Raw genomic sequence first — 15,153 nt, 5'->3', positions numbered from 1 at the left:
GGTAAAAATCAGTCAAGCCGTTTCAGAGGAGTTCAAGTTTGAACATCGTGACACGAGAATTTTATATATTAGATTTAACTATGTGTGTGTTTATTACAGTACTAAATAAAATAAAAATATTTCTCTAATGGATTCAGGCGTTACTTTGCAGAAGTCCATCCTAAGTAAGAAAAGGACTAATATATAGCTACTTCCGCTATGTAGCAGTAGTCGTGCAATAAAGTGCACCGCCCGCCAGTCCGCTGATAAATGCGCATGTGGCAAACAATGCGAATTACACAACTACCACCGCTAAATCACTCAAGACGTGTTTCACCCCTCCTCGGGGCATCCTCAGGAGTATTGTTACGCCGATTAGTGCCAAACACAGAGTGTTGTGTAGCGGAAAGCGCGTTAGTGGAAGTAGCTATATATTAGTCCTTTTCTTACTTAAAAATATTTCTTTCTACGTACTTTGTTTATTGCGATCCATCTAAAGTCTTGTATTGTTTATTTGGTCAAGTTAGTTTTTTGTTTGTAATTCCTCATATAATCTATAAAGATTTTGTAGGTGCTACACTAGCTATGTACCTATCGCACAATTTTAGACCCGTGGGTTTCGACTATTCCCACGTTTTGAGCGATATCAGCCTTTGAATAACCGTCATCTTTGACATGCACTTGACTTGAAGAACACCGTCGCAATATACACCGCGCTTTGACAAAATACGGCGTGCCATTTGATACGGCGTGCCATTTGATACTTCGCGACTGTCAAAAACCTTTATGATACCCTCGGAAATCAATACGAAGTTGAAATGATAATAAGAATATTCAACACAAGTATTCCATATGAAATAGTCGTGCGATTTACTTCATACAATTTTGTTTCATTTTTGTTAGAACAGAAAGCATCTCCTCTTATAAAAGATTTATAATTTCATATCCCGAGGTCCACGTTACTTATGATACTTCTTATATTTGTATCTGTAAAAGTGTCGATTTTTATTCCTTGATAAAATCCTATCAAAATAACCTAGAAAAAGTATCACCGTGTTATTTAGTTTTGCTACTGAAAGCTATTGAAAATTTATGACATATATACCAGGTTGAATTGCAATCAAGCCCTATTCTAAACCGATAAAAATAAAAACTCGCACGTGACCGTTGCTCGTAGAAATATTGAATTTCACTTGATTCGATTTATTTCGATGATTGTTTATTATAAAAGCTTCCTGCAATACTTAACATAGAACTTTTAACTTAGACATATTACATACTTATTTTCAAACAAGATAAAAAGTTTTAAAATTGTTACTGTATTGTTAATTTTAATTATAATTTTATGTATAATTTTTAGTAAACTTTTGATTCTGAATTAAGTTTATAATTACGTTTTAATTATAGATAAAAGTGTAATCATAATTTGTGATTAACAAAATACGTATACGAATGTTGTAAGTCTATTTTAATTATAAATGTTCGTTAATTGTCATAATTTCAGTTTTATTGTATATTATGTATATATAGTTATATTGTATATGATTTACAATAGGATCTGTAGAAAACTTTCTGCATCCAGCGTGTTTCGAATAGAATGTAATAGTTAAGATTGTTGATATAACTGGTAAATCAGTAATGTTATATAAAAAATTGTCAATTATGTTTGTTATCAAGATGTATGCAGTATACATAATCCGGTTAACAGTTCACTCAACGCAGCGTTTAACTCTACAAGATAAGATAAGATATTTCTAATCCAATCCATATTTAACACATTGATTAATCATCCAATTTGGTGGAGTGATAAGATATTTACACATATTTTTATAGTTATGTTCATAAAGAGCTATAGTCTAGACGTTTAAGTAATAGATTATGAAAAGTAATTAATGATTTTAATTTAAAAATGGCACCGAAGAAAAAGAAAAACAACAAGGAGAAACAGGAGACTGTAAAAGTAAATAGAAACGTGTCTAAATGTTGTACATGTAAAGTGAGTAAAAACAACTGAATATTTAAATATAAAATTCAGCATCAAAATACGTGTGGTAATTATATGAAAATGAGATATGCCGAAGACTATACGATATATTACAATTAATTCTGAAGCTAATATACTTTATTATATTATGTTTCAGAATTTAATAAATCCTTCATGACTCTGGTGTATGCATGTAATAAAGTTTCACAAGATATCATAGACATTCCTTTTCTTAGTTTTAAATCTAAAATTAAAGGTATATTTTAAAATAAATCTTATGTGGAGCTTTGTTTGTTGACTCGTCTATATAATTAACATTATAATTTACACGAATAAAATTATTAAATTTTATTTAAAAGAGCAACTATTGAGTTTCTGGCCGGCTTTTCTCAACAGATCAGCGTTCTGTACCGATGGTAGCTTACTACTTATAATGTTAAAATAATCGATGATTCAAAAGCGCTTGTTAATGCCAATTTGAATAAAGATATTTTAAATTTGAATTTTGAATTTTAAATTTGAGGTATTATCAAGATATTAAATTATAAACATTAATAAAACAAATAGTGTTTTCATAAACAAAAAAGTACAATGACAATGAATAAAATAATTTATAAAGCTTTAGAATGTATTTTATTACTTACTATTATTTATTGAAAATGGAATTTGATTTTTAAATTATCTTGTAAAATTCTATCATTGGCTTACTTTTTTGGTTTTAAAGAAAGTATTAAGTTTCAACATAAAATCTGATGTGTGATATTTTTTTCTTAAACATACACAGTAAACGACTTGCAATTCTTTTCGATATTTTCTTGTTAAACACTAATTAATAAAACAATTAATAGTTTTAAATTACAGGAGGTGAAAAAGTTTTTAGTATTAAATTGAAAATGTTAGTAACATGTTAGCGATAAATTAAATAAATATTTGAAATGAAAAATTATTTCTGTGAAAATTATGATAGAAAGAAAAAACCTGTCTGCATTGTGGGCTTTTTTATGTCGCGTTTAAAACTCACGTTGTTTTATTATAAGATGAACTATGTCATTTCCATAATATTAATAGCAGGACGTTCGCTGCTGCACATAGGCCCTTCGCATATGATTTATCCGCATATTCCGCATATTATTTCCAATAGGAGCGAATGGAAGCAGCCTGCATCAAGCATGTTCCGATATAACAAGTTTCTCTACCCACCGTCATCATCGTGATAGCATCATAGGGAAGACAATTTCATTCTTCTTTTTCAGCCGATAGACGCCCACTGCAAGGCATAGGCCTCACCTCCTGAAGATTGTCATGACGACCGGTCTGGTGTTGCCCGCATTCATAGACTTTGATATTACTTTGTTTCTGTTTTCTATCAAATTGGTCTCTTTTGAAATTATTAGGGGAACCGGAAAGTACTATATTTTTCTTAAGTTAAAGCCACACGACATTTTTAACAAGTTTTTATTTCTAATTATCAATATATTCGTCTTCGTCATCAACAACCTTTTGCCATCTAGTAGACAAATTTTCAACGCTAGGGCGGTAAAAATCAATCGATTTTTCTGTAAAATATGTCGACAGAAACGACATTACTTTCCGGTCCTTCTAATATAATACATAAATGAATATATAACGCGAAAGACTTTTAAGAAGTATATGTACATGACAAAGTTAAAAAAAATTGATTTAAATTTCGTATAAAAATGTCTAATGAATTCCAGGTTTCATTGCTAGTAGCATCTGTGATAGCAGTGTTGATTGGTTTAGCAAGTTACCAAGTATATGCCTGTGTGACTTCCGTTCCTGAGCTACCACAACTCGATTTGAACCAGTGGTGGGGACCTAACACCACCAAGCCACAGGACACCTCCATCCGACCTTACAGAGTATTGTTCACTGATGCTGTAAGTATCTTCATATAAAATGTGCCATATACGGGGTATTATATATGTAAAAGCTTTAAAGGTTTTTTTTAATTATGGTATGTCCTATCCAAAAATCAATGGTTTCAGAAATAATAAATAACGTTATTTTATTAAATTGTTTTTAAAAGTCAGATTACCAAACATGAAAGTTAATTTTTGTTTACTTTATTTATCACTGCAGACTTTGTACTGCCAGAAGTTTATCATGTCGCATTTTAGTAGAAGTAATCATTTAATGTAATATATTTCACAGTGATCACACCATATAGCTTGATTGAAAATAGGTGTAAAAGCTTTAAACCTTTTTGCAGACAAATAGCTTAGGTGTTCAATAGCAACGGTTATAAACATTCAGCATTTTCTGACAACATTAACGAAGTCGTCTGCCTACCTTGTGGGCAGACGTACGCACCGATTGTCGGTATGTGGTCTCCGTCAGAACCTTAAGGCCACAGCGGCCATCTGTTATGCGCGCTATATAGCCTACTCAATGTCACACTCATTCATGTCAATGTCACATCAATGAAATACTCATTGTCAAACCCATGTGTTAAGTTGGTTATTTTTGTTCGTCTTTGGATCTCCCTATTTCTGTTACAATTTACGAATGTAAGAAAAGAGTACACAGGAAAACGAGAAGAATGAAAGAAGACGTAAAACCAGAACTTATTAAAGAAGACAGAAGGAAACGCCAAAAAAATACTGAAAAAATATTTGTAACAAAAGTCCCTTTCATAGATTTAAGACAGAGGAACGATAGGCTCCAAAAAAATGGGCCATAAGAAACAAAAATGGAATAAAACAACTTCAGTTATAATTTCAAATGGTTAATGTTTTTTTTCCAGATGCAAGAAGGTATGCGATGGTTATTTGACAGTTACCGTAGACGTCCAACCGTGAAGAGTCTCACCGAGTCTTGGGATTATGGCGTCCAGTACAATGATTTTGCACAATTATTTTCTTTCTGGCAATTTAAGTACCCCTTCAGGGAACGTGTGAGGTACCTCAATAAGTATGACCACTTCAAAACTAGAATTCAAGGATTGGATATACATTTTGTACATGTGAAGCCTAAAGTGGAGAAAAATATAAAGGTAATAAAAATAAAATTTAATTTTAATTATCATGCTATGAATTAAAGAATATCAAACAAAGCTAAGTTAATAAATTTTACTTTAGGGTAAACGATTTTTATGTCATAACACAAATAACCATTTCAATAGCTTTTATTTAATAAAAGGCTCGAGAAAGAAGATAAAAGGGTTGATTTAAAAAAAATAAACTATACAGATTATATCTAAGTAATTCCGTGTATATTGTAATGATTTTTTTAAACAATATGCACAAATTAGACTATGATGTAGTAAATTTTGGTAATGTTAGCACTACTCGGGGTCAAATCGGACTAGCAATCTAGTGCACCTAGTTATAGGGCTCCCTTTCTTAACGCTCCTAGACACCGACATCTGTTTCTTAAAAAATAAATCATCTCACATATATTAGATTTAAAAAAAAACATGCTACCTACAATATAAATTTAGTTAAATAATAAATTGTAAATATAAGTTCAATATGTACGTGCGTGACACAGAAAGATTTTAAAATATTAACAATTAAACTAAGCATCGACTAATAAACGATTTGCTGTTTTTAAAAAAGCTTAAAAACACCTGTCACATACAGAATAACTTCGATGCTAGGTTTAGGTTTAGATTTACGATTAATACTACTGACATTAGGAGAACCACGTTTAAACTCCTTAAACCAGGTATATATTGTACGAGCTGGTGCTTCATCACCAAAAGCTAATTGGAGTATACCATCATTGTGTGGATAACATCAAATTTACGACGAGTTAATTATAAAGAAGCTGAAACTTAAATTTTAAATTGCTATTTATTTGTGAAATAAAGGACAAAATGATGTCATGTTTTTTGGATAATTCGCAGAGAGTTCTATTTTCGAAATTTAAATTTACTTTTTTTATGAAACTGTTAATTTTGAGTGGCCAGATTTAAAAACTTAAAAGTAATAATACGTGTAAAAATTACTATTGATAAAAAAATGTTAGAAATAAATAACTGCTGTGCTATAAACTTCTCTCCGATTCCTTTCATATCGCTTTAAAATATCTCTTACCTTTTAATACATGGAAGTAATTTGTAACGTTCCTTTAAGTTTGTTATATGCTTTTAATCAGGTTTTTCCAATACTTCTACTGCATGGATGGCCAAGTACTTTCAGGGACTTCTTCGAAGTGATACCGGTTTTGACCACACTTCAGCCTGGGTATGATTTTGTGTTCGAAGTCATAGTACCAAGTTTGCCCGGGTACATTTATTCACAGGTGAGATAAAATTTTAAATATATCAACGTAATTTAAAGCTCAAATATTAGGAATTACACTAATTAACTAATTAATTAATTGACATATACTCAAGTTAATAACCGTCTAGTTAACAGACATATAAATAACATGAATATTTTTCTTTATATACTACTAGCTGATCCCGCAAACGTTGTTTTGCAAAAAAATTAAAGTTTTTAATTAACAAATGTAAGATAAGGGTTGATCGTAGAGGGGTGAAAATTTAGGTTTGTATGTATTTTTGTATGCTGTATCATAATAAAATAAAAACCAAAAAAATCATCTAAAAAATTAAAAATAAAATTTAGGGGTGGACCACCCTTATCACTTAGGGGTATGGAAAATAGATAGTAGCCGATTCTCAGACATACTGAATACGCATGTAAAATTTGGTAAAAATCGGTCAAGCCGTTTCGGAGGAGTTCAAGTTCGAACACCGTCACACGAGAATTTTATATATTTGATTAATCATCATTCCTGTAGTGGTTGCGTACCTTATTTAATGGTATAAATAAAATACAAATTATCTATTTTATGATGTAACAAATTTAAAAAAGCTCATTTAACTGACACTATCAAACTTGGCACAGTCTTTCGGTTCCGGTATTGCCATAAGGTTAAGGCTGGGTCTCACTTAACCTAACTTATCGAACGTCAATTTAACGATGCTTTAACTAATAACTATGAAACTTATGATTAAATTATTTTTGATTTAAAAACTTTCCTATTAAAGTGTTAAGAATTTTTAACAATTCGATTAATTTAATAATTCGACGTGTAAATGTTTTTCATGTGTTTGATTAGTAAAAGAATTCAAAATTTTAGGCATCTACAAAAAGGGGAATGTCGACTCCTGAGATTGCAGTGTTGATGAAAAACTTAATGAATAGAATCGGACACGACAAATTCTACATACATTGTGGAGACATTGGCTACGCGATTGGTTCAAATATGGCAACCATTTTCCCGGACCAAGTACTAGGCCTTCACACAAACTTTCCAGTGAACTTGTCAAAAATGGGTCAATTGTTTGGAATATTCGAGTCTGTATGGTCAAACATAATCGGTGGTGAAACCTCAGGCAAGGTATACTCTTTAAGTGAGAAAATGGAAGTCTTCCTGAAAGAGACGGGACCTTTGCATATGCTGACAACTAAGCCGGACACAATAGGTACATTTTACTTGTTATTAGAATAATTTTGTTTTTAAAAAGACAGGCAGGGTTCGAGTTTATCAGTTCCTTTACTTTGTGATTTATTTAACAAAATAATATTATCTAATGGATTCAGGCGTTACTTTGCGGAAGTCCATCCTAAGTAAAGAAAGGACTAATATATAGCTACTTCCGCTATGCTGAAAGCTACAAAATAATATTGTTACTGTGTAGGATATTTCAAATGGTAATAAAACTTTGAGCAGTGTTAGGTTAAAGGTAGAGAACTGAGACTGGCGATCATAGATCGCAGGTTTGATCACCGGGATACAATCTTATATATAACATACTTTTTGCATTAATTATATTATTGCCAATGCTCACAGACAAGTTTCCAAAGTACAGGCACCATCGTCCTCTGCGTATCATGATATCACGCTTTAATCGCCAACCCGCCTGCCAAGCGTGACAATTATTGTACATCCCCACATAGATATATTTAGGAGAGGCCTTTGTCTTGAAGTTCATGTCTTTGGGCTGAAGTGACAACGAATAAAAGAGATGTATTACTCTACTATTATATTATAGATATTGTGAAAATTACTTAAAATCCCTACGAGTTTGTTGTGAGCTTAGATCAGAATGAGTATAAAACTTTCGCAGCTTGAAGTTGAAGAATGCTGTAATAGATAAGCTCAAGCTTTTTTCCTATCAAATTGAACTTTTCTGGCATTCTAGTCATGACGTACAGAAGTTTTCACTGTTAATGATGCTTAGTGGATACCGCTAGACTTGTAAAATACAAAATTTATTGTTACATCACAAATACTTATATCTACTTGAGGTGTGAGATTATTAGTCTCAATCTTCTGCAATCTCATATCTAACGTACTTTTTTAAAAATGTAATACGCATTAAAACATCATTATAAATTTACGTACTGTGTCATAATATAGTTGTCAACTTGTCTGTCTCACTTGACTTGTCTATTAACAAATTGCTAAAAATATCATTACAGTATTACTAAGCCTAAATTGTAAAGATCAGTTGTTATAATTACGTTCGTTCATATTTTATTAAATTAATGTTATATATTACATTATACTACAAATACATTATTTGCCGTTTGTATATCTGTTTGTGTAAGGGTCTGTGTGAGTGTGTATATGTATACGTAGGCATGTGTATGAGAGATTGGTTTAAACTTTCATAAAAGGTGAGGAATACTGCTCATAGTTGTGGTTTATATTATATTTAAACGAGAAAGGAGAGGTTTATATATATGGATTGGTGATGGTACACCAGTAGTATATATAAGTTAAAAGTATATGAAAAGTTGCAGGGTAAATAAAGGTTGTTGTATGTTCCTCTATATGTGACACAACATTAAACTTTACTGTACATAATACTGTACAAAAAAAGATCAGAACAAATTAAATAACAAAAAAATTGTGGAGAAAAGTGATCGCACGTAATAGTATTAATTTATAAAAAAAACTCTTAAGATATGTTAATTAACATGCAAAAAAATTATACAAAAGGCAATAAAAAAATGTCGTTTGTTTTCAGGGTATATAATGCAAGATTCGCCCGTGGGACTGGCAGCGTATTTGTTCGACAGATACAAGTCGTTCACAAACTCATCGATCAAGGAACCACCAGAGGGGGGCTTGGAGAGCATTTCAAATACCGACATACTCGACAACATAATGCTATACTGGCTGACTGGTTCTACGACGACAGCAATGAGACTTCACAAGCAGATCATTGAAAATAGTGAAAAGGAACAGATACTGGCAAGGTATTAATAAGTAATTTGAAAGATACTGGAAGAGTCATGAGGTTAATCAATTAAAAAAATTATAACAAAATATATTTATAACTAGTTAAGCTCGCAACTTGGTCTACATGGAATTTAAGAAAAAACATATTCAGTTTCTAATTTTTCATTTAAGAATTTGTCTAAAATGAAAATAGTCTAAGCTACTCCTTATATTGTGTATATATATATAGCGATGTATATGTATGTGTGTATAGCAATGTATAAATTTGTACGTACGTAGACTCTAAATCGGCCTTTCCTTCATGTCTTTCATCTCTATCCAAAGGTAGAGATCGCTTTGAGCGATAAGACTGCATCTTATACCATATGAATTGTTGGTTTTTTGCCCTGTTTATTGTCTATGGAGTACAAAAAGTGTTTATAAATTAATAAAATATCGTTCTTCAGATTATAAGTGATAATTTAAAATTAAAATTATACTTTAAAACAGTATTAAATGTCAGTCACGCACCAATCACACCGTCCCTTATTAGCCGTTGCCTTCAAAAGTGACCAGATATAGACATATTTAGATGATGGATAATGTTTATTCATATTATATTACATTAGTGTGGTCTCTCGTCTATATAATCCGCACTGCTTATTGTGTATCTTATTTCATAAAATCATTATTGACAATAAATTGAATATTTTAGCCAAGTTTTATACCTATAAGAGTTATTGTTTGAAATTCTTAATTGATCTCTATTTAGCAAAGGAAATATTTTTTATACATTTTAAATTTCTTATCCCTATGATTTCAGAGACATCTTTATAAGTCATATATTAGTGATATTGATATATTTTCGTGCTCTCTCGTATGTTTTAAAGGACAATTTCGTTCGAAATTATTCAGTACACACAATTTAAACCTCATTGGAACGTGACGGCTTGCTGTGACTCGTAATTATTGCGGTTTGATATGCAGAATGCGCTGGATCTTTGATCCCTGTTTAGTAATGTTTTTATTTGTTTTGTCATTGTTTGACTATAAATCATTAAATGTTCTTAGTGAGATTATAAGGTTATAAGGTAACAATTGTTATTAATTTTATATTTCTTAGTTTCTAAGTTTTTACTTTTTTACTGCCTTTTGTTACTGTTTATTTTCAATAGAGTAAATAAATAAATAAATAAAAAAATAATACTTAGGTGGAAATCTCTTTTTACATAGATAAATTAATTTTATTTAAATTAGTAGCACATGAGATTAAAGAGTGAGAGATCCAACAAGTATGGGCCTGAGTGGACGCATAAATGTAATAAATTTCGAAAAAAAAAAATCATAAACTTTTATTGAATTTTATTTTCAGAATTCCGACTCCAGTACCTACTTGGGGTCTAAGAGCGAAATACGAATTAATACACCACCCTGACTGGCTGCTGAGATGGAAATATCCTAATTTACTTGGAACAACCAATCTCGATTGCGGAGGTCATTTGGCTGCGTTGGAAATTCCAAAAGAATTGGCTCAAGATATATTCAAAGCTGTAAAGAGCTTTACCGAATTTTATAAAAAACAATAAAATCAGTTTTTAATTACTTAAATATTGAAGTTATTATTGAAATTCTTACATAATAATGTAAGATAAGTTGTTAATAAGTTGCTAGTAATAACTAGCAACAAATTAAACATAGTTAAATACTTTTGTATCATGAACATTTTTTCCCGTGTGAAAATCCTGCACATGTTACCGCAAGGGGTACGTTTCTCCAAGAGAACGTACTCGTACTAGGCAAGAAGGAAGAGTTGCCGTAAATCTTCCCAGTTCTTATTTTTCGACTTTCGAGCTGATACATTGGGTATTTCTCGGAACTATCGTTCGGCTGCAGAAGCAATGTAAGGTTAAATCCAAACGATCTTCTTTGCGCCTGCTTTAAAATCCACGGGAACTCCTTCACATACTGATGAAGTTTAAACAGCGTCAGACGATAGTCGTTGGGACAGACTTGTGGAGAAGTAGCAGCTTTTCAAGTTTTATAATGCCAGCATAATTAAGAACGTCTTTACGGGGCCTCAATTTTTTCCAAACGTGGATTGCGATATTGTGAATATCTGGGTTGGATGGAAAGCGTGGTGCAATTATCTTTGACGTCCATTTATCCGGCTGTGGTAAGTAGATCTGAAGTTTACTTCAGGATCATCATAATCTAATTTTATTTGTATATTAATACAAAAATGTAGTATTGATATAATGCTTTTTACCCAATATACCCAAATTATTATTTAATTTATAATAATGTAGGGACCGTTTTGTGGTTTCGTGGTTTTTTATAATTTGCAGGGAATCATGCCATTTAAAACCACTAAATGATTTCAAGGGACATATTTAAGTTCTATATATAAACAGCAAGTAAGAATCAATTGAAACTAACTGCAAAATTTTGCGACCGAGTTAACTGAAACAAAATTTATCAGGCAAGACGTGTTCAAAAACATTGATAAAAGATTTACCAGCGGAGTACGTGTTTTACTGTGAATTACTTGAATACGATGATTTATTACTGCAAAATATCCAATATTGTGCGCAAATTAACAATAAGCTCATAGCACGTAGAACAGGTGGGACTGAAGCCTTGAGGTGGAGACCACGGACTACAGCGTGTATCGTATGTCGTTCGTTCATAAGGTAGACAGATAAGCTTCTAAAGTTTAATGGAATCTGGCGTTACCTTGCGGAAGTCCATCTTAAGTAATAAAAGGACCAATATTTAGCCTCGTCCGCACATGTCGTGCAACAAAGTGCACCGCTTGCCAGCCCGCTGATAAATGCGTATGCGGCAAACAATGCGTATTACACAACTACCTGAGTGAGCTCACTCTGTTTTTTTTTTTTTTTTTTTAATCGTACCCCTATCTGATTTTTAGGACAGGGACCTTTTTTTACAAATATTTTTTCACAAAGTTTTTTATTTCCATAATCATCTGTCATTCATCTTATTATCTTTTATTCTTTTCTCTCTATCATGTTATATTTCTTTTCTTTTATGCCCTTTTACTCTACTCTTCTTTCTTTCATCCTCTTATTTTGTTTTACAAATCTTATTTACTAGGTATGTTATCACAGTTGTTTACTTATAGTTATTATTTATTTTACTTCAGTCTTTTTTGTTTTCTTTTACCTAGTTTTGTTTTTTTGGATTGCTTGTGTTATTATTGTTTTGCAATACTTGAGGAATTCGTTCCTAGTTACACTTTCGCCTATCAGGGAGGCTATTGACTCCTCCCTGATTTGAACCCCACAAGCTCACTCTGTGTTTGGCACTAATCGGTGTAACATAACAGCTGAAGATGCCCCGTGGAGGGGTGAAACACGTGTTGAGTGGTTTAACGGTGGCGGGCGATGTATTTTGTTGCAGGACTACCACTGTATGTGCGGAAGTGGCTTAATATTGGACCTTTTCTTGCTTCTAAAGTTGTCGAAAGACGCTGTTTGTAGGCCGTTTCTAACTGGTCCTATTGAAAATTTATAGTTTGCTAAAACTATGATAATGATAGTTCTTTCCAAAAATATATAATTTCGCATTAATTTCATATAATTTCTTTTTTTCTCCTTATTTTATTTACATAATAGTTATGAGTCTTACATTAATGGAAGGTACATACAACAGAGTAATTAAGTGAACTAGTAGATATTGGATTTATATAATTAGCAGCACTGTGTCAACAAAAGGCGCTGACTCAGCATATCTGCCGAGCGTTAATCAAAACACTGCGACAGCGTTGTTCTTCCGTTAGGACCATCATGATCAGCGTCTGCGGGCCCGCATCAGTATATTGAATGTGAAATATTGTATTATTTGGTCCTTTCTGTTTTGTAATGTGCGTGATATAAAATATGTAACTTGCTGCATATATAGTGATCTCTGTATATTTACATAGGAGTAAATGTAATAAAAAAGTACTAACAGATAATACATATTAATAGATAGACAATACGTTTAAAATTGAAGTCCTTTTTTAAAACCACACAAATAAAAAGATACTTTATAAACAAAAGTAAAAATTACATTTCCTTTCACGATTTGAATATAAAACAAAGAATAAAGACGACAAACTAGTTGCAAATCGTTTAATGAATTCAAAGCTTGAAAACTTGCGCAGAAACGCTTTTGAATTACTTAAATCGCTTTCCCCAATCCGCCTCTGTTCTAGCAATCTTCTTATTTGTATTGTCTCGATGGAAGACGAAAAGAAATAAAGCGATTCAATTTTATCTACTAAATTAAATTGTTACATTTATTTGTTACTTGCCTTACATTTATTTACATACAATATAAAATTTTGTAAATAAATGCTGAAATGGATCTTCGATGTGGTGAGGTGGCAATAATTTTACCGTCGAAATACTCTTGTATATATGTATGGCAGTAGATTTAAAGAAAACACCTTTCGTCGCCAACGACTGTCGGTTGCACAAGGGATATGCCCCGCCTATTGTCACGGCAGACGAGCAATTCTTCTTCATCGGTGTCTTTGGTTTTTCTGTTTATCTCTTTATATATGAATCGATCTCGCAGCGTGTCTTCGAGTACAGCTTTTTTATTTTTCTCTGTGTGACCTTGGGCATTTTTATAAGACTAATCTTAAATAGTCTAGACTATGTCGTTGGACTGGCGATTGTAGCCATATTTGCGGGATACTTATGCCTCGCAATGTGCGTCTATCGACTGATATGATGGTTTTTCCTCCTTGCATCGTATCCCTTACTGAGGACCGGATAATTTCGAAAACAGGGTCGCGCACTGTTACGCTATCTGTGGCAGTCCTGATCCGATCGGACTACCACAGAGCTGCGTCTCCATAGTCGCTGTCAATCCACTTTTCTAGTAAATAAAAATCTTTCTGTGATGTCCTATCTTCTTTAGCAGTAAAAACAATATTTAATTCAAATGATATTTAAAAAACATTCTTAAAAAATTGCTATAATAATTTTGACAGGCGTTTAGTCTTAATATTTCACATGGCAAGACATTTTATTAATAAATCGATTTTCTTAAATTTTAATGTTTATAAAACACACGCAAAATATGTTCATTAGGCTGTGTACATTAGACGAAAAACTATTGATATTTTAATTTTGAGATACGATCGTATAAATATATTTCCTAGGTATATTTTGAAAGGAACTCAGTCTAAGCTGACTCGTTTTAAGGCGGCGGCTATATATATAAAACTAAAAGCTTGAACGTATTGACAAACCTTAAATGCCCATAAAGATATATCTGCAGCGCTTTGAAAGCGATTTAGCTTTGTAACGTGGCGCTTTAGCGCTTCGGGAGAGGTTATTTACTGCCCAAGAATAGCAAGCCTTCTTTGGTTCGTTCTATTCTTTATACAATTAAACGTTCAGATTTATAAAATGAACGCGAACGATATTGTGGTAGGTTAATAAGACCCTCTTAAGGAGTAATCATTATTATTTTACCTATAGAGCAGTATTTAAAATTTAATCTATAGAATGAAACAGTAAAATACAATTTTATACTGAGTGCCTAGATGTATCCTTTATATTCTTTCAAATTTTAATTCATTTTTTTACTTATTTCAACTAAGTGCCGGTAGAGGTGTGGTGGGTAGACCCACATTCGGTATGTCGATGAATGCGGAGCACAAGACCGGTCGTCGTTGCGATCTTGTGTGAGGTCTATGCCTTGCAGTGTTCTACGAGTATATTCTTCTTCTGGTTATATTTTTATTTATACTAGTTGATTTTTTGTAGATGAAAAATATTTAATGGAATCAGGCGTTATTTTGCGGTCCATCCCAGGTAAGAAAAGGACCAATATTTAGCCACTTCCGCATATGCAGTGGTAGTCGTGCAACAAAGTGCATCGCCCACCAGCCCGCTGATAAACGCGCATGCGGAGAGTCATGACTCTGTGTTTGGCACTAATCGGTGTAACATAACTCCTGAAGATGCCCC

General features: G+C 32.3%; 1 protein-coding gene across 1 annotated transcript; it reads left to right on the top strand.

The window, feature by feature from the left end:
• The first annotated feature begins 1,832 nt into the window (after nucleotides 1-1,832).
• LOC137924665 (juvenile hormone epoxide hydrolase-like) lies at nucleotides 1,833-10,752 on the top strand. The gene is made up of 7 exons (XM_068768087.1): nucleotides 1,833-1,975; nucleotides 3,679-3,861; nucleotides 4,728-4,976; nucleotides 6,083-6,229; nucleotides 7,076-7,421; nucleotides 8,973-9,204; nucleotides 10,539-10,752. The coding sequence occupies exons 1-7, from the start codon at nucleotides 1,889-1,891 to the stop codon at nucleotides 10,750-10,752; spliced, it is 1,458 nt and encodes a 485-aa protein (XP_068624188.1). The 5' UTR covers nucleotides 1,833-1,888.
• The last annotated feature ends 4,401 nt before the right edge of the window (nucleotides 10,753-15,153 follow it).

This window comes from Battus philenor, unplaced genomic scaffold (assembly GCF_028537555.1).
Source record: "Battus philenor isolate CCGP_79_NKW_IND1 unplaced genomic scaffold, ilBatPhil1.0.hap1 SCAF_24, whole genome shotgun sequence".
Classification (NCBI taxonomy): Eukaryota; Metazoa; Arthropoda; class Insecta; order Lepidoptera; family Papilionidae; genus Battus; species Battus philenor.
The sequence above is the reverse complement of the archived record's forward strand: the minus strand, read 5'-3'. Positions and strand labels throughout refer to the sequence as shown.